The sequence below is a fragment of the Mauremys mutica genome, unplaced genomic scaffold, assembly GCF_020497125.1.
Source record: "Mauremys mutica isolate MM-2020 ecotype Southern unplaced genomic scaffold, ASM2049712v1 Super-Scaffold_100098, whole genome shotgun sequence".
NCBI classification, from domain to species: domain Eukaryota; kingdom Metazoa; phylum Chordata; order Testudines; family Geoemydidae; genus Mauremys; species Mauremys mutica.
This window is the reverse complement of record NW_025423265.1, coordinates 51221-72744: the sequence shown is the minus strand read 5'-3', so window position 1 is coordinate 72744 and position 21524 is coordinate 51221. Positions and strand designations below refer to the sequence as shown.

Below are 21524 nucleotides of genomic sequence, written 5' to 3'. Positions count from 1 at the left end.
CTCAGTACTTTGCCAATCCCCGCTGCACCTTGCAGAGATGCTCCCAAAGGCAGGTGAGACTGGTGCTATGCGGGCAGCAGCCTTCAGTGCAGGGAGAATGGCCTTGTGGTTAAAGCACAGGCCTAGGAGCCAAGAGCTGGGGTCCGGTCATAGCTCTGTGCAGATTTGTTGTATGAATGACTGTGATTTACCACCCAGAGAGGTCACAGAGCCAGTCCTTTCACGTTTGTAAAGCACAGCGAGATCCTCAGACAGCTTAGGTCAGGGCCTGGTCGTGGATGTTTGCTAGGTCCCTCACGAGAGGGAGGTTTTCTCTCACTAGCATAGGGCAAGTCAGTGTCTGCGTCCCAGGCAGCTGTAGGCCAGGGACGGCCCTGAGAAGGGATCCACACCCACCCTGCCTCTTGCCTGGGCATTCCAGTGCCACCATGGACATTAACACCCCACAAATCTCTAGAGGGCCCCAAACCCCTGAGTAGGGTGACCAGATGTCCCAATTTTATAGGGACAGTCCCGATTTTTGAGTCTTTTTCTTATATAGGCTCCTATTACCCCCCACCCCCATCCCGATTTTTCACACTTGCTGCCTGGTCACCCTACCCCTGAGTCCCATGCTGCTCCTTTGGGAACTCCCCAGCACCATCCACCACCATTTTATGCAAATCTCCGTCCCTTGATGGTTTCATTTCCCTTTCCATCTGAGCAGTAACTGTCACTAGCTGAGGGCCGGGAGCAGGATGCGTGTACACACATCCCCTCCGCTGCCCATTGGCCAAGGGCAAGGCTCCCTGTAGACACCGAGTGTTCCTGGGAAGCTGAACTCCGGCCTGGGGGTAGGCTCAGACACCATACTCCCCCCCCCCCCCCAAGAAGGGGAGGCTTTTCTGAACAGAGACTTCCCCACGTCTGCCTTCCATCCTCCACCCAACTGCCTCTTTCTTGGGCGTGAGCCCCCAGGATACTTCCAAGCCCCCCTCCTTTTGGTGACCGCTGTGGAATTGCTGGTCCTCCACAGACTCCCTCCCTCTGCCAGACTCCCAGAAAGCTGAGGATCTCCTGTGGCCCCCAGGGGCAGTGGCCCCCCTGGGCCTCCAGACTGCGGGTGTGTTCAGCTGTGCCCTGAAGTTCAGGGGAGACCTGAGCATGAGGGGCTGTGGGGAGTCCAGGAGTCAGTCCAGGGGCTCAGCGCACCCCGACAGCTTGTTGGACCCTTCAGAACATCCCAAAGCAGGGACTGCTGGGGGCAGAATAGGGGGCTGGGAGAATGGGGCAGGGAGCCCGGGGGAGGGGAGGAGGGTCTGGGGGAGCAGGGCGGGGAGCCCTGGGGAGGGGGAGGGGAGGAGGGTATGGGGGAGCGGGGCGGGGAGCCCTGGGGAGAGGGAGGGAAAGGAGGGTCTGGGGGAGTGGGGCGGGGAGCCCTGGGGAGGGGGAGGGGAAGGAGGGTCTGGGGGAGCGGGGCGGGGAGCCCTGGGGAGGGGGAGGGGAAGGAGGGTCTGGGGGAGCGGGGCGGGGAGCCCTGGGGAGGGGGAGGAGGGTCTGGGGCAGTGGGGCGGGGAGTGTTGAGGGGAGGTTGCTGGTAGGAGAGGATGAAGGGGTTATTCCACGGTAAGGGAGATAGTTTCGGGAGCTCAGAAAGGGAAAGAGGTCCCTTGCCCACACTTTATGGACATAGGCAGTGGTGTGGGGTGGGTTGGGGCAGAGGTGGGAGGTTGATTAGATTTGGGAAGAGCTGAGGCTTGGGGGTGGGGAGTAAGACCTAATTCTGAGCCTGCTCCCCTGCCAGTTCCCACCCTACCTGTCATCTCTCTTTCAGTGTCACAAGGCCGCCTCCTGCCTATGACTGGCCCATGATACCAGCCTCCATCGTCCACTTGTTACATCTTCAAACAAACTTCTTTGTGCCTTCTCCCAGCCTGCCCCTCACGCGCCGGGGGTGTGTGTGTGCTCCCCACAAGCACCCGCCAAACGAGCTCATCGGCGTCCTTCAGAGCCCGCCACAAAATGCTCCTGTGTCCCGAAGCCTACGCAAAAGCTCAGCAGTGGCTAGGCTGCTAATGTGCTGGGACCACTGGCCACCATGCCAACCAGCACTGTCTCCTTGTCCTTCCCTTGTCAATCTGGCTGTGTCCACCTATTGTCTCTCGGCTCATACTCCGATGGTCGGCTCCTTGGGGCAGGGTCTGTCCCTTTGTGCTGTGTTTGCACAGCACCCATGGGGGCCTGGGGCCATAGCACTATTGTGTGATTGATGTGGACTGGCCATTTTGGTGTAGCCGTTCAGGGGACTTTATCTTTCATTTCAGGAAGGGCCCATGGTGATCTCTCTCCCAACAGGAACCGGGTGCAGGTTCCCGATGGGGGTGCTCACTTTGTGGGACTCGTGTGGGTTGTCTGTCTGCAGCCGGAGCTCCTGCTGGCTGGCTAAAGGGTGGAAGGAATCTTGCCAGGACCGTGTCATTGTTAAGGACCATGAGCCATTCCTGCACAATCCCTTTGCATTCCTTGTGCCCACTGGCTGGGAGCTGCTCTGGGGCTAGGCTGTACCATGCATATGGGAGCACTCTAGTAAGGTGCTCAGAGAGCAGCAGTGAGAGAACCTTCCAGATCCGCACACTGCAGATACCCCACGTCCTGAGCACATTCAACTCTCCCAGATCCCTCACTGCGTTCCTGACTCACTGGAGTTCCAGGAGGGAGCCAAGTGACAAGCAGTTGCTTCAAGGGGCCAAATGCCTCTTATCTCTTTCCAATCCCCTTTCGTTCTCAGAACACCGCCGACACATGCGCTGGCGAGAGATTAAGGACACACCACATGGGGGGACCGTGGTTTCAGACAGTGCGTGGGATCAGGCAGGTAAGGGCTGGAATTTTATGGTTCCTTGTGTTATATCCGCTTTCCCAAGCCTGAAGAGACTCATAAACATTGGGACCTGCAAAGGTGGGGCCGGCCTGCTCTGTTGATAAGTAGTTAACTATTAGTCCCTTCAGTGGTTATTAGATGGTAATAAATTTGCTCAGTCAATGGTTGGATTAATGAATGACCAAGTCAGTGGTGTGTGAAGGCCTTATAAAGCTTCCCTTCCCTTTGGGAAGGAACAGGCCTGCCTGCTAGAGGAACTGAGTACTCAGAATCCAAAGGAGCACAGAGGAGAGAGAAAAGGAGCCAGAGAGACGGGGAAAAGGAGACCGACGCACTCAAATCAAGACAGAAGACGTAGCCTGAGAAGGAAAGGGAGTAGTACCTGCAGGTGCCATGAAAGGCGTCACTTTCTCAGCAACTGTTGTGCTTCTGATACTGGTGCACAGCTCCCAGCCTGTCTATGTCCAGGTGAGATCACGGGCTCTCCTTTTATTATTACAGATTCAACAAGGTGTGACTGTGATGCAAGGGAGCAGGGTTAGAACAGGAGATTATAAAGTGGCCTCATGGGTTCTAATCCTCACCTGGCCACTGGCAAGGTGTGTGACTTCATTGCTCCGTGCCTCTATTTATCCATCTGTATAATGGGGTTTGTATTTATAATTACCTCTGAGGTTTGTGAGACTTGATTGTTTGCAGAAATGTTTTGAACTCCTCCAGTGAGAGATGTTCTGGACTATAAGTGCCAAGTGTATGCCCAGTGGCTGCCAGGCAGCTCCAGACATAGTGATTAGGGACATCTATTTCACAGAAGGGGCTACGTTATTTCTGGCCCACCTGGCTAATCTGCTTCTGGGCAGAAGTTCCCCCTGCAAATAATCAACTAATTTAAGTGACGGAGCCTGCAGATATGTCACGTAGGGAATAAAAAATGGACCCAAAGGCTATTAAATCAAAAGGGGGATGGTAAATGAGGCCAGATTATCAGAAGTGCTCAGCACCCACTCTTGGGGGCTTTGGGAACAATGGGAAGCGGTTGGGTGCTGTGTTATTTTGCAAATGTGACCCAAAGGGGGCTGGGCGTGTGTGCGAGAGAGAAAGAATTCAGTCTGTGCTCAGACCCCCGCAGGAGCCTGCGATCACTGAATTTCATTGCCACTTCACTAACTTCACTGGAATGCCAAGGTGTGTGCTATCGTCAGCTGGTCATCAAGTCTCCGTGGGTAGGGCAGGTTTGCCAGGAACTATTCTGCAGTATCTCAGCTTTGCTGTCTCTTCATTTCCCCTTCTGGGGCAGGGTGCTGCCGATTGTGAGGTTGCTTCTTCCTTTTCTCCCAAGCTGGTCCTGAGCTCAACGACTGTGGGTGGGAACAGACGCTTTTCTGTGAAAGGAAAAAAATCTCCAACTTCCCATCTGCCTTGCGGCTGCAGCAATGGCTTTTTTTGTACACCATAAAGCCACAGCTAACTGGAAAAACTGTTGTTGCCTTTTCTAGTATCTTTAATGTGCTGTTTGCCCCTGGTTCTCTTTCCTTATTCTACTGCCAGTAACACACCAAATGTCTTTCCAAGAGTGGCAACCTGCACACACGCACACACTCACGCATGGGTGTAGGATGCTCAGCTCTAAGCATCCAGCTCCTTGCACTTTGAGCCCAGCTCCGTGGGAAGGGCTGTTACCCAGGGCTGTACAGAATGTTAAGTACGTTTGTATTTTTTAAGCCCTGTGTTGATATTCATTGAGCTCGGCTTCACCCTGCCACTCGTGAGACCAGAATGCTCGTGCAATTCACTTGTGAACAGGATTCTAGCCCTTTCACTTGGGCCAGGTCAGCTTCCCCAGGTTCAAACTGATTTCTCAAGGCAAAAACCCCACCAAGACTGTTGGTCTGTGAAATCCCTCGGCCTGCTTTCGTTCCATATGTCCTACAAAGCATCTTCGGCAAGATGGTGACTGACATCCATGTGACTTTGCAATGTGCTTTTAAGGGCTGTGTAGGTAAACAAAGTACCTGCCATATGGCACAGATCTCGATGGCACATTGCAGAGATGCATAAAAGATGCTTTGTGAGGCATGTGGCATCTGTGGAGTGTAAACAGAAATCATGTGCAAATAAATGTTTCAACTTCCATTATAAAATCTGGCAGCTCCGGAGCCCAGGCACAGACATTCTGTCTAGTGGGAAAGGAAGGGGGCTGTGAGTCAAGCTCTGCTCCGATAAGCCTGGCTCCTCCACCTGGTCTATTCCCATTTACACACCCACCTCTCTCCTGTTGGACTGCAAATACGCAGTGTTGCCTATCTGCTGAGCATCGTCTGATGCTGGCCCCAAGCCCAGTAGAAACAGTAGTGACCACCACGGGGCTGGGCCAGCTTTTACATCAATATACACCACTCTTTTGGGACCCTAGCAAAGGACAGGGATCCTCCTCATGGAGTGGTTACATTCTTCATTCTCTATGCACCCTCCAGTGCAGATGAGACTTTTAGCTGGAGGGTCTGCCAGAGATAAGTGCAATATGCATGCAGCTGCTGCTGTTCAGTACGATGGGTAGAAAAGCCTCTGTCTAGCTGATTGGCCAGCCTGGTCACATGGTGAGGTGACCTCAAAGGTCTCTGTACTGAAGAATTGACAATTGGTCCACAGTGATCAGGGACAGTGAGTGCTAATCTAACAGCCCCTCCTCAGCCCCCCTGCAGTTCCAAAATGACTCAACAGCAAGCACCATCCTTTCCCCCTGGAATGTACCATTGTGCCCGTGTTTGGCATCACTGGCTTCTGGTGCAGCGAGAGGGATCTGTGTAATGACTCTTGCCTGACATATTGCTTTGGTTCTCTCCAAATAGGAGGGGGAATTCTCGTTCCCGCTCGAGGCTGTGAAGAAGCTGAAGGGATTCTTGGATGCGGATGCCAGAGCCAGTCCCCGGATGATGACTAGGACAAGTTTCATTTCTGTGTGTGCAAACCCGGAGCTGCCCAAAGAATTCCAGCCCATATGTCAAAGGGAAGATGCACCCATCATTTTTAACAGGCTGAGTACGTAGTGTATACTCCCAAGCGTCCCGTGTTGCCCCCGGAGCTGAGAGCCTTCAATCTCGAATGTTCGAGAGAGGCAGCCACAGAACTGCACTGGTCCCCCTAGGCTCTCAGCCTGCTACCAGGGCAGCTGATAAATAGCTAGGGCTAGTGTACCCGTGAGCTTTCCGCAGCAGGCAGTCATGCAAAATTGCCTGTAGCGACTGCAGTAGTTGTTGAGGTCGCCGCTAGCTAGCACAGAGATTTCTGTATGACACCTGCTGATGCAGGAGTTACCTGGGTCAAGCTGAAGCGACTATGGGGTAGCTCCCCTGGAGTAACTGTTCTTGCTACAACTTAGCTGAGTTTAAAGCCGGAAGGGCCCATTGTGATGATCTAGTCCAGTGGTGCCCAACCTTATTACACGGGAGGGCCATGCAAACCTAAGCACAACTTTGTGTGGGCCAAGCAGATTCTATAGATTATTAATAAGATTTAAAGTCACCTGTACTGATTTCTATTTTACATTCAGCTTGTTTCGTATGTATTTAGATAGACAATCCTGTACAATTAGAACCAACTTATTTACACACTTGCGTAAATGAAAACGATGTCAACATGACAATAAAACGCCAATGAATCGGCCGTTAGTGTATTATGTTGAAACAGGCTGCAGGCCTTATGAAATGCTCTGGTGGGCGTGTACAGCTGACAGGCTGTAGGTTGGACACCCCTGATCTAGTCTGACCTCCTGCATAGCAAATTTGCCCAGTGATTCCTGCGTGAAACCCTATAACATCTGTCATTGAATTTTATTTGCTCTCTGAGCACTGCCGAAAAAAAAAATCAAACACTACAACTCACTAGCTCAAGACAGCTGCCCTTCCCAGATAAGCACCATTCGGACTAGACTCCCTCAGTCCAAAGGAAAGATGTATACCCTGAATGTCACCAAATCCAGACTCTGACATGTGAAAACAATCTAGCTGTTAACTCAAGCACCAGGTACTACAGGGCTCTTTCGTCTAGTAGAGAAAGGCAGAACGAGAACTGAGGGCTGGAAGCTAAAAACAGCTACGTTCAAATTAGACATAAGGCAAAATGTTCAACATCAGGGGTGATTAACCAGAGGAACAAAGCACCAAGGGAGGTAGTAGATTCTCCATCTCTTGGTGGCTTCAAAATGAGTCTGGAGGCTTTTCTGGAAGATGCTTTAGTGAAACACAAATTAGTGAGCTCAATACAGGGATAACTGGGTGAAATGTAATGGCCTGGGATATCCAGGCGGTCAGGCTAGATGATCTTTTAGTCCCTTCTGGCTTTAAATTTGATGAATCGATGAACCTAGGTTCTGAACAGCACAGTTCTGTGCTACTGAGTGTTCCTGGTTCAGTCACTGAATACCTATTTCCTGTGCACTATTTTTCCACAGTGCATTGGTAAAAGACGACGCTCTTCAGCTAAGACTTTACAAGGTGCAGTTTTCCTTGTTATTTTGTTCGGGTGACTATTAAAGCTCCCAAAGCAGCAGTGAGAAGGAGTCTTCATGTCCCCTGATGTGCTTGCTCAATTCCCCTACAGAAATGCCCTGATTGTATCACTGAAATATTTTCTTTTCTTCCTGAACAGACTTGGCTGTCCAAGACATGGATATATGTGAAATCTGCGCCAATGCAGCCTGTGCAGGTTGTCGCTGAGGAAGGATGAAACCATGTATATGGGGCCAGCCAAGCCCTGCAATCTCTGGATTTATCCTGCAGCATCATTTGCACTGGCAAAGCTATTCTCTTTTAGGCCAGGTCTCCGCTACCACCTACTTTGGTATAACTTACGTGGCTCAGGGGTGTGAATAAACCACCCCCTGAGCGACGTAAGTTACACCGACCTATGCGGTGGGAGAGCTTCTCCCGCCGACATAGCAACCGCCTCTTGCAGAGGTGGATTTATTATGCTGATGGGAGAGCTCTTCACCAGATGCGGTGCAGCTGTGCCAGTGTACTGCTTCTAGTGTAGACTAGCCCTGAGAAACAGGAACAAGATCCCCTCCCAACACCCACACCAGGGTCACTGCTTCACTTTCCAAAAACCTTTGTTAGGATGGGTGGGAGATTTGCGGAATTGTAGAATCGCCTGTAAAAACCTTGTGAGGTCTAAATCCGTGTGTGATTGTCTTCACTTGCACTAGTAGATGTAGGCGTGCAGAGAAAATTCTATCGGCACAACTCGTGCGCCATGGAATGGGGTTAGCACTGGTACAATCCAGTTTCATAGTGGGAGGTGGGGCTAATGACAGGATTGGTTCAGTGTCCATTTAGTTGTCTTAACGTTGCTGATCAATCTGAACTAACCATCTGCCCTGCTGCCCTCTGCAAACCTTCCCCCACCCCACCTCCCAATACTTTTTTCCCCAAGAATTTTTCCCAGAAGGACCCTGTGACCTCACCCCAGCACTGATAAGTTCCTTTGCATAGGTGCTGTGCTGCAGAACACTGGCGATCTGCCTTACTCCTGCCCAGGGCAGCATCAGCGGTTTCTTTCTCTGCTTGGCAGTGCTTGGCCCCAGAGCTTAGAGGCAAGCCGCTCACATTGTTCCCACATTTCCCTTTCTTTGTGGGATCTGTTTATCTACTGATGCAAGAGGCTACTCAAGGGAGACCTTTCTATACGCTGGTGGGGTTCTGCGCAGGCTGATGGTTAGTTGGTAGGCTCCTCACACCACTCCTATCTTTGCACTTCGAAGTTTCTTTAATGCTTGTGGTATGTACGTGTAGTAAAGGATTTGTGCATGTGATTGTGATGGCTGTGTGCATATGTCTTTCTGGGTGTTACATGTATGTGCACCCCTACGATGTGGACGTGTTTCTAATAAAACTATATAATTTCATCTAGGGATGGGGTATTTTCTGCCATTTGAAATCTGTGAACCTTAAACTGTGTTTTTTAGTTTGAGTTTGAAGCTCTTCTGCTGCACCTTCACTGACTTCTTAGTAATAACACTGTAGTGATACTTGTGCATTTACTTCCCAACACTGCAACATGCAGGTACACTTTAATATTTCACACAATCCAGGTCTTGTTGTGTAATTCCAGTTGAAATATGCTGGAGAAAACACAATATTTCTGCATTTACAGAGTACAATACACATCCTTGTCAGTTGTCACCCAGTTTGGTTTTTATCACTGTAATTTTTAATCTCAGTAATCTTGAGATAAGCAGCTCCTGTGCATTGTAATGCAGTCATGCCTGTTCTTCTGTATATATTAATAGTTGCATTTTCTAATTGTAAAACTAATCGCTGTATTTTGTTCAGATTAGTGTGGCTAAAAAGAAAGTCTCGTTCACTTACCACATTCTGTATATCAGCAAGTTATTCCCCACTTACAGAAAAAGATGTAAAGAAACATTATCGTTAAAAATAAGTAATTAAATAAAAATGCTGAATCACACAATAGTCTGGACATTCTGACGTGTCAGTGAATATTCTTTCTGGGTAAGTGGTACATCGGTTACAGATTCATACTAGAAAATTGACACTTATTCATGCACACAGTAACTGTAATGTCTCCACTGTAACTAACATTATAGTCAACCCCGGACGTTTTGTGGGAGGTCTAAGTATCAAAGTCTGGCTCTAGCGAACATGCCCTGCAAAGCACAGATTCTAGGTTAGTGTCTATCTCACAATGTATGGAATGAGGCAAATCAAGGTACCTTACTTGGTTTGCATGGAAAACAAAACCCAATTTTTCTTGGATATCAATGTCTTTATTATTTGCTGAGACTCAGTTGAAGGTAGATCCAAGCACTTCCTGTATTCCCAGGCATCCACATTAGGTTTCAGTTTCCTCCTTCACTAAATCTTTCATGACTCTGGCTTTGCCTCCAGATGTGTGAATCCAAATGTGAATTTCTTTCTGTGACATCTCTCTGCTACTGGTGATTCGCACCCTATCCTGGTAGCAAGGGGTAATATGTGGGTGGTCTGGAACCATGGGTAGTTGTGGTTTGGATAAGTAGGAAATTTAGAAGCTTATTTGGTCTGGAATTTTGAAGGGAAATCTGTCAAATCTTTGCTTTCCTATTAGATTTCCAATATTTGCTGGCTTTGGGCAGGTTGGAATAACACAAGGTCAGCCTCAAACCAGGGTATGTTGAGGTTCTGGGGGAGAAAAAGTAACTAAGATTTAGATTGGAGAAGGGTATCACTTGCCGCTGAATGAATTCAAGATGATTGCTTGAAATGATGTACATAATGCATCTGGAAAAGACATCTCTGGCTTCCTGAATAAATGCAAAATGATATTGTTGCCGTTCCTATCTGAGTCAGGGATTTGAACCTGGGTTTGGAGAGAGGTCTTTGGTGAGGACATGAACATCCAGGACAGAAATGGAAAACAGAATTTAGGTCTCTGCAAGAAAACAGAATTTAGGCCACAGGTTGGATTGTTTTGTTGGAAGGCAAAAGAGCCTGTGGCTGGGATGGCAGGAGGCCAGAGGAGCAGGCTGCAATGTTGTCATAGTTTTAAAGGGAGAGGATGTGGTGGTGTTTATTTGTGGAAAGTATGTGTGGGAAGGGTTCTGACTATGTTTAGATGCTACCGCGCATGACATTCAAGTTTGCACAAGCACGCATTACACAATCATTTATTGCTCTGTCTGCTCCATGGTCTCAAATTCTGAGAGTCAATAGTGAGGGTGAATCTTCACTAGAAAGAAAGGTGAAATCCTAGTGAAAACAAGGCAGTTTGTAGTTTTCAGATGAATTAGCAGTTCTATATAAGGTTCTTATGTGGCCCCCATCACTGCAGTATCTGAGCATCAGCCACACTGCCCTCCTGTATGGCAGGGAAGCACTATTCTAAAACAGCTTTTCTGATGGGAAACTGAGGCACAAAGATGACATTTCTTGGGTCATACAGGATGTTTGTGGCAGAGCTGGAATTAAACCCAGCTATCCTACAGCCCAGCCTAGAGTGCTAAGCACTGGTCCATGACTCCTCTCATGCTAAAGGTGATAGGGGAGCCCGTGTTTACCCTGACATGCTAAGTCATGTGAAAACTCCAAACTGCCTTAACTTCACAAAGAAAGATAAAAGTATTGTTGCTTTTGTGTGCAGAAAAATGCACACATTCGCTTCGTGGTCCCTCCCAGACATCAGAAGGTGACAATGTTGGCTGATCATCCAGTTGTCTCCTCTCCAGCTTTTTTGATTGCTACCATACACTGAGCTAATGTTTTCAGAAAACTCTTGATGACGACACTAAGATCTCGTTCTTGAGTGGTAACAACTAATATAGAGCCCATCATTTTGTGTGTATAGCTGGCATTATGTCTCCCAATGTGCATTACTTTGCACTTATCAACATTACATTTCATCTGTAATTTTTTTTTGTCCAGTCACCCAGTTTTGTGAGATTCCTTTGAAACTCTTCACAGTCAGCTTAACTATCTTAATGATTTTGTATTGTCTGCAAACTTTGCCATCAATCTGTCCACCCCCTTTTCCTAATTGTTGATGAAGACACTGAATGACACTGGCCCAATTCAGAGCTTTGTGGGACCCCACCATGTACCTCGCTCCATCGTGAAAGATGACCATTGATTCCTACCCTTTGTTTCTTGTTACTTTTACAGGAGAGGACCTTCTCACTTATGCTATGTAAATAAATAAAGGTAGCGATGGTTACAAGCAAGTAAAAGTAAAAATATGCTTTCTAGTGGCTAAGACCTAATTTCAGCAACTTTCAATCTTTGTTCAAAGTAGTTTACTCACAATTCTTCCATTCCCAGACACCCCTTTGGTTGAAGGACCCATCTTTCTCAGCTTGCAAGAGCTCTGGCCCCCTGTGTGTCTAGTGATGAATGGCAAGATGGCTTCTTCTCTTTCCTTATATCTTCCCAAACTCACTGTTTTGTCCTCAAATTCAGGATGACCTCATGCTGTTCTCCCTTTCCCATGGACTTTCCATTCCCCTGCTGATTCATATGTAAATTGGGCTTTCATTGTTTTTGGCCACACCTTGCTTAATTTCCTTTGAGACAGGTAGCTAGTTGCCTTCCCTTCTGTCTGGGAGAAAATCTGTTTCTCCCTGTGTTTGGTCACAGATTTTAAAGCATAATATCATTGAGTGTCCATATTTTCTCCTATAGTATTAATACAGACATTGCAGTATGATATTAATCACCAGTGTGGTGGTAGCTTTCGGAAAAGGCCTTACCTGATACACTTTTATAATACTGTAATATTCTGTTCAATCAGTTGATTCAATTATTTAACATTTGAGATTCAGACCTCTGCAAGAGGCTATCTCCCTCGCTAGGTTGGTGGCTTTGTTTGTCTTTTATGCAAATGTGCCTTCATTGTCTGTGCCTAACGACAAGCAAATGCACCTGCCTTTGTTTAGTGAAAACCGGGATTATGCACTGCTTACAAATGCATTTTAAGCACATAATTTTTAGCACATATTCATAACTCTTTGTACACAGCTGGTACATACATTATGTAAGACCATTAATGATCAATGAGTTATTTTTCCAATGGTAGCTTATATGATACCTTTTAGATATAGATTATGACAACAGTACATTAGGTGTAGTGAATGTGTCAGGCCTGACAAGTGCTGATGATCCAGAGTAGTGAACCAGAAAATGGGCCTCTGTGTCACAGACTTCCCCCCAACCCCCTGCAAGCACAGACCTGTGCCAGCATACTCAGGATCTCTTGGCGCCAAAGGCAAAGCAGATTGCAGAACTGAGCTGATACTTGTGGACTGGTGAAAGGATCCTGAGTGTATGGCAGAGACTAATTGCCTAGAACTCCCCTTGGGGACCACTCAGAGGAGAGGGTGGAACCTGCCAGTCAGCTGAGAAAGACAACTCACAATATTGGCATAGTTCCCACACAATGCAAAGAGGCAGAGAAAAGAAATACAGCATTTTACTTATGCTGGCCACAGGCCATGTTTCTCCACAAGGAGACAATCCTGACCCTCAGCCCCTTGTCAATTAATTTAATTGTATATTTTTGGTACGCTGAATCCAGTGCTGGTGAAGTTGCTGGACAAACAGACCTAGATAGAAGGCTGAAATCATCTCTCCACAAGACATGACTAGCCTGGGCAATGCACCACACACTGCTCTGCTAATCTTCCACAAAGCCTGAGCTGGAGGGACCGCTTCTGCAGGGAGAGAGCCGTTCCCTCTCCAGGGTTCATTCAGTTTTCATGCTCTCTACTGACACAGCCCCCTAGGGGGCCAGATACGATGTAGGCACCTGTCCATTGGGGTATTTAATTGAAAAATATGTAATGCTTTTCCTATTCATTCTGCTTAACTCCTGTGCGTGTCTGGAGGACATGGAGGACCAGTTACTGGCATGGTACTGTTCTATTTTGTTCTGACTGGCTGGTCCTGATTCAGGAGTTGAGCTGGGTGAAATTTTTCAGATGAATAGTTTATTCACTGAAAAAATGCAGTTTTGGGTCCACCAAACCTATTTGTGAATTTGGGTCAAATTCAGGAGACAGTTTCAGCTGGAAAAAAAATGAAAACAAAATTTCCCAAAGTCAAAATGTTTCATCTCAACATTTTTTAAATGAAACATTCTTTGTGTTTTGAAACAATGTTTTCATGGAATCATAGAATCTCAGGGTTGGAAGGGACCTCAGGAGGTATCTAGTTCAACCCCCTGCTCAAAGCAGGACCAATTTCCAACTAAATCATCCCAGCCAGGGCTTTGTCAAGCTGGGCCTTAAAAACCTCGAAGGATGGAGATTCGACCATTTTATTTCTAAATGGAGTTAGATTGGTTTTTAAAAAGAAAAGGTAAAAATCACTTGCAAACTAAATGAAAACAACATAGAAAAAATGTTTTGGGTTGAACAAAATAATTAGTTTGACGTGCAACATTTTCTTTTTTGGTTTTTCCTTTCAGTGACAAAAAACAAAACAAACAGAAAAAAATCTGTTTCAGGTCAACCCGTACCAGATTTTTGGGTTCAGCCACTAAACCAAAAACTCAGTTATTTGCTCACCTGTGCTCAGAAGGAAACACTGGCATGGGAAATCAGTTGTGACCAGGTTTGGGGCTATAGCCTGCAGGATCAGGCCCTGACCCTGAAAATCTTGCAACTTGGGTTCTAATGAGATTTCTGGGCTGGGGATTTCGTGAGGACGGCTTTGATTGTGATGTTTATTTTTGGCCCTTATGGTTCTATTCCCAGTATTGGCCTAAATCTGGACTTAAAAAATCCTCATCCAAAGATTTTTCAATGCTCAATGAAGGTTTAATTTCAAGTTAAAAATCTCAAAATAGATGAAGGTTTGAAGTGTATGTTTGAGGAAAATTAGTGATTGGCCTGTTCCCTAATCAAAAAATGAGGTGTTTATGGCTTGGGGAGCAGGCTTGGTGGCCAGATAAGAATGAATACCGTGCTGCTGTCTCTTGTGTGGTTTAGCAGTGTCACCAACTCTTGTGAATTTATTGTGCATTTTGTGATATTTGGTGTATTTTTAAAGCACCAGCTCCTGGAGTCAAGAGACTCTGCAGCACGGTATGGGGAGGAGGTGACCAGCTCTCTGTGGGGAAAGAAGTAGTTCGGGAATATTTAGAAAAGCTGGACGAGCACAAGTCCATGGGGCCGGATGCACTGCATCCGAGGGTGCTAAAGGAGTTGGCCGATGAGATTGCAGAGCCATTGGCCATTATCTTTGAAAAATCATGGCGATCGGGGAAGGTCCCGGATGACTGGAAAAAGGCTAATGTAGTGCCCATCTTTAAAAAAAGGGAAGAAGGAAGATCTAGGGAACTACAGGCCAGTCAGTCTCACCTCAGTCCCTGGAAAAATCATGGAACAGGTCCTCAAGGAATCAATTCTGAACCACTTAAAGGAGGGGAAAGTGATCAGGAACAGTCAGCATGGATTCACCAAGGGCAAGTCATGCCTGACTAACCTAATTGCCTTCTATGATGAGATAACCGGCTCTGTGGATGAGGGGAAAGCAGTGGATGTGCTATTTCTGGACTTTAGCAAAGCTTTTGATACAGTCTCCGACAGTATTCTTGCCAGCAAGTTAAAGAAGTATGGGCTGGATGAATGGACGGTAAGGTGGATAGAAAACTGGCTAGATGGTCGGGCTCAACGGGTAGTGATCAATGGTTCCATGTCTGTTTGGCAGCCGGTATCAAGTGGGGTGCCCCAAGGGTCGGTGCTGGGGCCGGTTTTATTCAATATCTTCATTAACGATCTGGAGGATGGTGTGGACTGCACCCTTAGCAAGTTTGCAGATGACACTAAACTGGGAGGAGTGGTTGATATGCTGGAGGGTAGGGATAGGATACAGAGGGACCTAGACAAATTAGAGGATTGGGCCAAAAGAAACATGATGAGGTTCAACAAGGACAAGTGCAGAGTCCTGCACTTAGGACGGAAGAATCCCATGCACTGCTACAGACTAGGGACCGAATGGCTGGGCAGCAGTTCTGCAGAAAAGGACCTAGGGGTTACGGTGGACGAAAAGCTGAATATGAGTCAACAGTGTGCCCTTGTTGCCAAGAAGGCTAATGGCATTTTGGGTTGTATAAGTAGGGGCATTTCCTGCAGATCGAGGGATGTGATCATTCCCCTCTATTCAGCACTGGTGAGGCCTCATCTGGAGTACTGTGTCCAGTTTTGGGCCCCACACTACAAGAAGGATGTGGATAAATTGGAGAGAGTCCAGCGGAGGGCAACAAAAATGATTAGGGGGCTGGAACACATGACTTATGAGGAGAGGCTGAGGGAACTGAGATTGTTTAGCCTGCAGAAGAGAAGAATGAGGGGGGATTTGATAGCTGCTTTCAACTACCTGAAAGGGGGTTCCAAAGAGGATGGATCTAGACTGTTCTCAGTGGTAGAAGATGACAGAACAAGGAGAATGGTCTCAAGTTGCAGAGGGGGAGGTTTAGGTTGGATATTAGGAAAAACTTTTTCACTAGTAGGGTGGTGAAGAACTGGAATGGGTTACCTAGGGAGGTGGTGGAATCTCCTTCCTTAGAGGTTTTTAAGGTCAGGCTTGACAAAGCCCTGGCTGGGATGATTTAGTTGGGTTTGGTCCTGCTTTGAGCAGGGGGTTGGACTAGATGACTTCCTGAGGTCCCTTCCAACCCTGAGATTCTATGATTCTATGATTCTATTATGTGAGAACCTATCATTCAAAACACAAACTTAAGTTTCCATCCCTCCTCGTAGCGGAGAAAATGTCTAAAACATAACTGGAGTGTTCCCTAAAGGCTCAGAAACTAAAAGACAAATAAAAAAACCCTCCAGATTTATTATTTTTTATTTGTGGGGTGAGGTCTGGCTGATGATTTTCAATGTTCAGTGCTGGCAGTACTGAAGCTGGCATGAGGGAGAGGTGTCGAGATGATGGAGGGAGTCATAGTATCACTATCTTTTCTTCTCAGGTCAGCAGAAAGCAGAGGTTGGAGCTGGAGCAGTGCTGCCGTAATGCCTCCGAGGGCTGGAGGCCGAGGAAGACTCTCTCTTCAACAGCCGGCACATGCAGCAAAAGCACAAATCTCACAAAGCTCGGGGGATCTCGCGATGGGTTCTAAAATCAAAGACAACAGATAAGGTTAGGGCTGGCTGCTCCCTTTCCTCTAACGCCAGGGGCAATCCAACTGCTGACAGTGCCACAGAGCTTTCCCAGCCATGGTGCCTGGTCAGTCCGCACCTGTCACATTTCACAGCCAAATAGGGAGAGCCCCTTTGCTCTGAGGGGTGGGACACAGGCCTCTTGGAGGGTGACAGAGTCTCTGAGGGAATGTACATGAACCACACGGGAAGGAAGTGAAAGAGCTGCACAGACCTGGTCAACACTGAATTTCTCCAGGGAGAAAATCCTCCCCAGGACAGAGAGCGAGATGGGAAATCAAACCCCACAGCGGCTGTGCAATGGGAATCCGATGGCCTCACAATGTGCAGCCCTGAGACTCACAGGGTCCTGGAGTGTTGGGGCGTGGGGGGAGGAGAGTGTGCTGAGAGTGGAAAGGCCAAGCAGGGCTGTGGGATGCTTCTGGCAGGATTTTTTCCTACTGAACATGGCTGGCTTCTGGGCTACCAGCAGTAAACACCTACTTAGCTCCTCAAATATCTGGTCAGCGTCTGGTGTGGCACAGAGGTCCAGGAACTCCTTGGGAATGTCAGAGTTGGCACACAGAGGGGCGGATCTGACACTGAGCTGAAGAGGATTGTCCATGAAGTCTTTCAGCTTCTTCACAGACTCCAGGGGGAATGAGAACTTTCCCACCTGCCAAAGAGAGACACATTGAAACTCACTCTGTCCATCTTCAGTCTACAGCAGTTTGAGAGTCCTAGAGCCTTATGTATCATAGAATCATAGAATCTCAGGGTTGGAAGGGACCTCAGGAGGTATCTAGTCCAGCCCCCTGCTCAAAGCAGGACCAAACCCAACTAAATCATCCCAGCCAGGGCTTTGTCAAGCCTGACCTTAAAAACCTCTAAGGAAGGAGATTCCACCACCTCCCTAGGTAACCCATTCCAGTTCTTCACCACCCTACTAGTGAAAAAGTTTTTCCTAATGTCCAACCTAAACCTCCCCCTCTGCAACTTGAGACCATTACTCCTTGTTCTGTCATCTTCTACCACTGAGAACAGTCTAGATCCAATGGATTAAGTCTTTCTTCCAAGAAGGCTACCTTAGTCGAAGCCCACACACTAGTCCAGATCCCAGCATAAGTCTCCATACAGCCACCTTTACCCCCATTGAGCAGTACCTTAATACACAAATAGACCCTTTATTTTCAGTGGGATACTCATGGAATGTGACACTTCTCAGCAGGAGCAATGGTGGCAGCATCTAGTCCCTGATGGGGCCAAATTACTCTCTGTTACACTGGTGTAAATCACAAGTAACTCCACAATTTTGTCCATTCCCTGGATTTTACACCCCCAGCTACAGAAATCCTTGACTGTTCAGGGGCAGTTGGATAAACACTGGTGCATGCTGGAAAACCAAACTTTATACCTGTCTTTGAACCAGCTGGCACTGGGCACTGCTAAGTTCAGGCTATGAGAAGAGATGGAGCCTTGCGTTCTTCTGTTATGGAAATTCCTTTGTGCACAGAAGGAGACGGCATCCATGACAGTGCTGGGTATTTGCTCAGGTGATGTGGGACAGAAGACATGGTGATATTCTCCCACTGACTGCATCGGTCAACTTCCCAGCGTTCCTCCAATGCCGCACACACCTTTCCAGCATTCTCCTCCACTTGCCTTGGCCACCATCCCACCCACATCCCCAGCACTTCCAGCTTCCAGAGAAGCGCAGCTATTTCAGCTCGGCTGAATGAAGCACAAGTCCAGTGATTGCAGAGTGAGTCAGCAAAGCAGCTGCCATTAGCATCTCCTGGCCCTCCGACCCCTTTTTCTAATGAATTGACCTATGTTCTCCGGGAGCCTGAACTTTACAGGTTATCATCGTTGTGTTAGGAGAAGCCAGGTTCAGGATTGCCACCTGCTGCCATTTATTTACAATAGTTTCCTTTCACTTCCTGGCTGCTGTTTGCAAAGCATTAAAGACGGTGTGGAGTTATGGCAGCTTGTTACAGTCATTGCTCTACCGGTTGATTCTCTGCCGCAAACTGAATAAACACATTTTACTTTTATTTTTTTCTGGAGATAACAATATTGACTTACGTGTACATGTTGCATCTTTCAGTGAGAGGCATTTCAAAGCACTCTTCCCCTCTGTGGCCTATATTTCAACCTTGACAACTGTGTATCATCTCTATCTAATCTGCCTATCTGTCTATTTTTTATGTTTATATTATGTCTCTCCCTTATTGTGGAGGTCTATAAAAGGGCTGTTGATACATTGGAGAGGGTTCAGAGAAGGGCCATGAGAATGATTAAAGGGTTTGAAAACCTGCCTTTCGTAATAGACTCAAGAGGCTCCATTTATTTAGTTTAACAGAGAGAAGGTTAAGGGGTGACTTGTTCCTAGTCTATCCATAGCTATACGGGGTACAAATATTTAACAGTGGGCTCTTCAATCTATCCGAGAAAGGTCTGACACAATCCAATGGCTGGAAGTTGAAGCCAGACAAATTCAGACTGGAAATAAGACAGACATTTTTAACAGTGAGGGAAATTAGCCATTGGAACAATTTACCAAGGGTCATTGTAGATTCTCCATCACTGGTCATTTCAATGTCAAGACTGGATGTTTTTCTTAGAGGTCTGCTCTAGTTCGGACAGGAATTATTTCAGGGCAGTTCTGTGTCCTGTGTTTTACAGGAGGTCAGACTAGATTATCACAATAGTCCCTTCTGGGTGTGGAATCGTGGCATGCTTTAATTCCACCCTAGAGATGGTTGCATTTCAGTGTAAAGTGAGGTGATTCCTATGTCTCTGTGAGGGACCATTTACCCTGACCAGAGGGAAAGAAAGCTCTCAAACCAAGGGGTGACAGTGATGTATAGGGCCTATGCTGCCCTGTGCAGATGGCTGAATGTCACCCATAGTGTTTGCGTGGCTTTGTGATCATTTGGATAGAAAGGTGCTATATACCAGTGTAAGATTAGTTGTACTCGGGACAATAAACATTTATAGAACCCCAGCCTCTAGAATGTGCCTGAGGAGTTCAGGGAGAGGAGACTCCTATGGAGCATCCCTCGTGGAACCTACTTCTCTTTGCTGAACAGACCCCAGCAGGAAGGAGTAGGATCGGGGAGGTGGATGAGAGCCACCCTCTGCCCGTCTACTGTCCATCTGAGAGGATGCCTCCAGGCTTGAGGAGCTGCCGACAGGTACCCGAGCAGAGGAGTCACACCATAGCCACACAAGCCTGAGCAGGCCTCACAGATCCCTTGTGTGAGCCAATGTAACCAGGCCTACCGAACCATGGTGGTTCCACGATGCACCACAATGTGCCACAGGAAGACATCATGATGCACCATGGGAAATGTACTCTATCCATGGCCTATAGGGAGAATGGGAGCACGAAACACCCAAACTACATCTCCCATGAGAAACTGCAGCAGCTCAGGAGGACACATACATTAATATTGACCAGAAATAAAACACTTGTTTAGATTTTCCTAATGGAAATTTCAGCCAAAATTCCTCTTTTCCTGCAGGAAAGTGTTGATTTTGAGTAAATCTTATACTTTATTAGATATTTTTGACTAGGCTTTGTGATATTGATCATTAAGTTAGTGTATTGTATATGGGTTTTTTTTCTAATCCCAAATTCTTTATCCTTCCCACCTCTTTCCTAAATAGATTTGCTCCCTGTCTGACACATAGGCTGCTTGCTGAGTTTTATCTCACTGCACCTTTCCGCGTTCTCAGTTATTTCCAAAAAAATTCAGGCACTAGTTTAAAATCAAACCCAGGGACCTGTTAAACCCAAATTTATGTACTGAAATACCTGGGGCATAATGGTTACTGCAGTTGGAGGGGACAGATGGGGACAAGCTAATAGCCACCTGCCTAGCAGAGGAAGAAACTGATTATGATTATGGTTATAAGTGTTATTTGTATTATTGATTGTAGCCCCAAGAGGGTCCATCAAGATCAAAGTTCCATTTTGCTGAACAAACAGAGTAAGAGAAAGACCCCGCCTCAAAGACCTTACAACCTGAATGCAAAGGACAGGCACAGAATTGGCAGGGTGACCAGGGAGTGGGGAAGGGATATGAATACAGGCAAAGCGAACGAGGTGGTGGCTTGCCAATGTCACGTTAGTTCTCTGGTGTCTTTTGTTTGGTTGTTTTTCGGTCCGTTGATTTGGGTTTTTTAAAGTAAATGTTGGGTGGGATTTTGTTCCTGAATTGGCACGTACTACACAACTGGAATTGGAATTTATTCCTTACACAGTCTGGTCAAAGTTAGTGCATCAGTAGCAGCCTCCTGTATGACCAGCTGTATTGCCCACTCATCGCTTCCTGCCCTTTCGGGGTATTATTAAAGATGAAAGTAACAATAGACTGTCAGAAGGGCGGGTACTTTCCAGTTTGCTGCCGCAAGCTAATCCTGCTGAGCTCTATGCGCTGCACCTGGGGCTGCAAGAGGAATTAAAGAACTCTTACCTGGACGGTGACACAGTCAGAGAAGGCTGCCAGGGTGCACAGGCACAGAACTGCAGCCGGGAGAGCCTTCATGGTGACCAGAAGTCTCGGGATGTGCCTCTCAGCTCTCGCCTTGCCTAGAAGTTCTTTGGACCTGGTTTCCTTTAACCTGAGGACAAGGAGGTGTGATTTTTAAAGGGTTCTCTTGTGGTTACTGTGTAACTAAGACATCACCGTCACTGGCTAGGGTCAATTATAACCTCCTTGGCAAAGAGCCAACCGAAGTGCCCAGGTAGAAACGAGGCCAAATAAAAGATAATCTGTGATTCTATGATAACACTCAATACGCCGTGATCAATCTGTTTGAAGTTTTACACCTGTTCCTTGGCGTTTATGCTTGAATTCATCACTGACAGCCTCGGTAGCCCAGCTGTGATGGAGATCAAAGGCCTGATACTGCAAGCTGCTCAGTGCCTCCTGGGAGGTGCAGAACACGGTCATCTACCAGTGTCTTCACTGGGCTTGGTACGTGGACTAACCGGCTCCCCGATGTGCTGAGGATGCACTTCAC

General features: G+C 47.2%; 2 protein-coding genes across 2 annotated transcripts; one reads left to right on the top strand and one right to left on the bottom strand.

Annotated features, from left to right (window-relative positions):
* Nucleotides 1-2723: 2723 nt before the first annotated feature.
* On the top strand, nucleotides 2724-9264 carry LOC123358870 (guanylin-like). The gene is made up of 4 exons (XM_045001027.1): nucleotides 2724-2854; nucleotides 3094-3328; nucleotides 5710-5899; nucleotides 7508-9264. The coding sequence occupies exons 2-4, from the start codon at nucleotides 3254-3256 to the stop codon at nucleotides 7573-7575; spliced, it is 333 nt and encodes a 110-aa protein (XP_044856962.1). The 5' UTR covers nucleotides 2724-2854; nucleotides 3094-3253; the 3' UTR covers nucleotides 7576-9264.
* Nucleotides 9265-16405: 7141 nt separating this feature from the next.
* On the bottom strand, nucleotides 16406-21046 carry LOC123358857 (guanylin-like). Its single transcript, XM_045001012.1, has 3 exons — nucleotides 20975-21046; nucleotides 16998-17169; nucleotides 16406-16470 (listed from the first exon to the last, which is right to left on the bottom strand). Exons 1-3 carry the CDS (start codon nucleotides 21044-21046, stop codon nucleotides 16406-16408), a joined length of 309 nt encoding a protein of 102 aa, XP_044856947.1.
* Nucleotides 21047-21524: the final 478 nt, after the last annotated feature.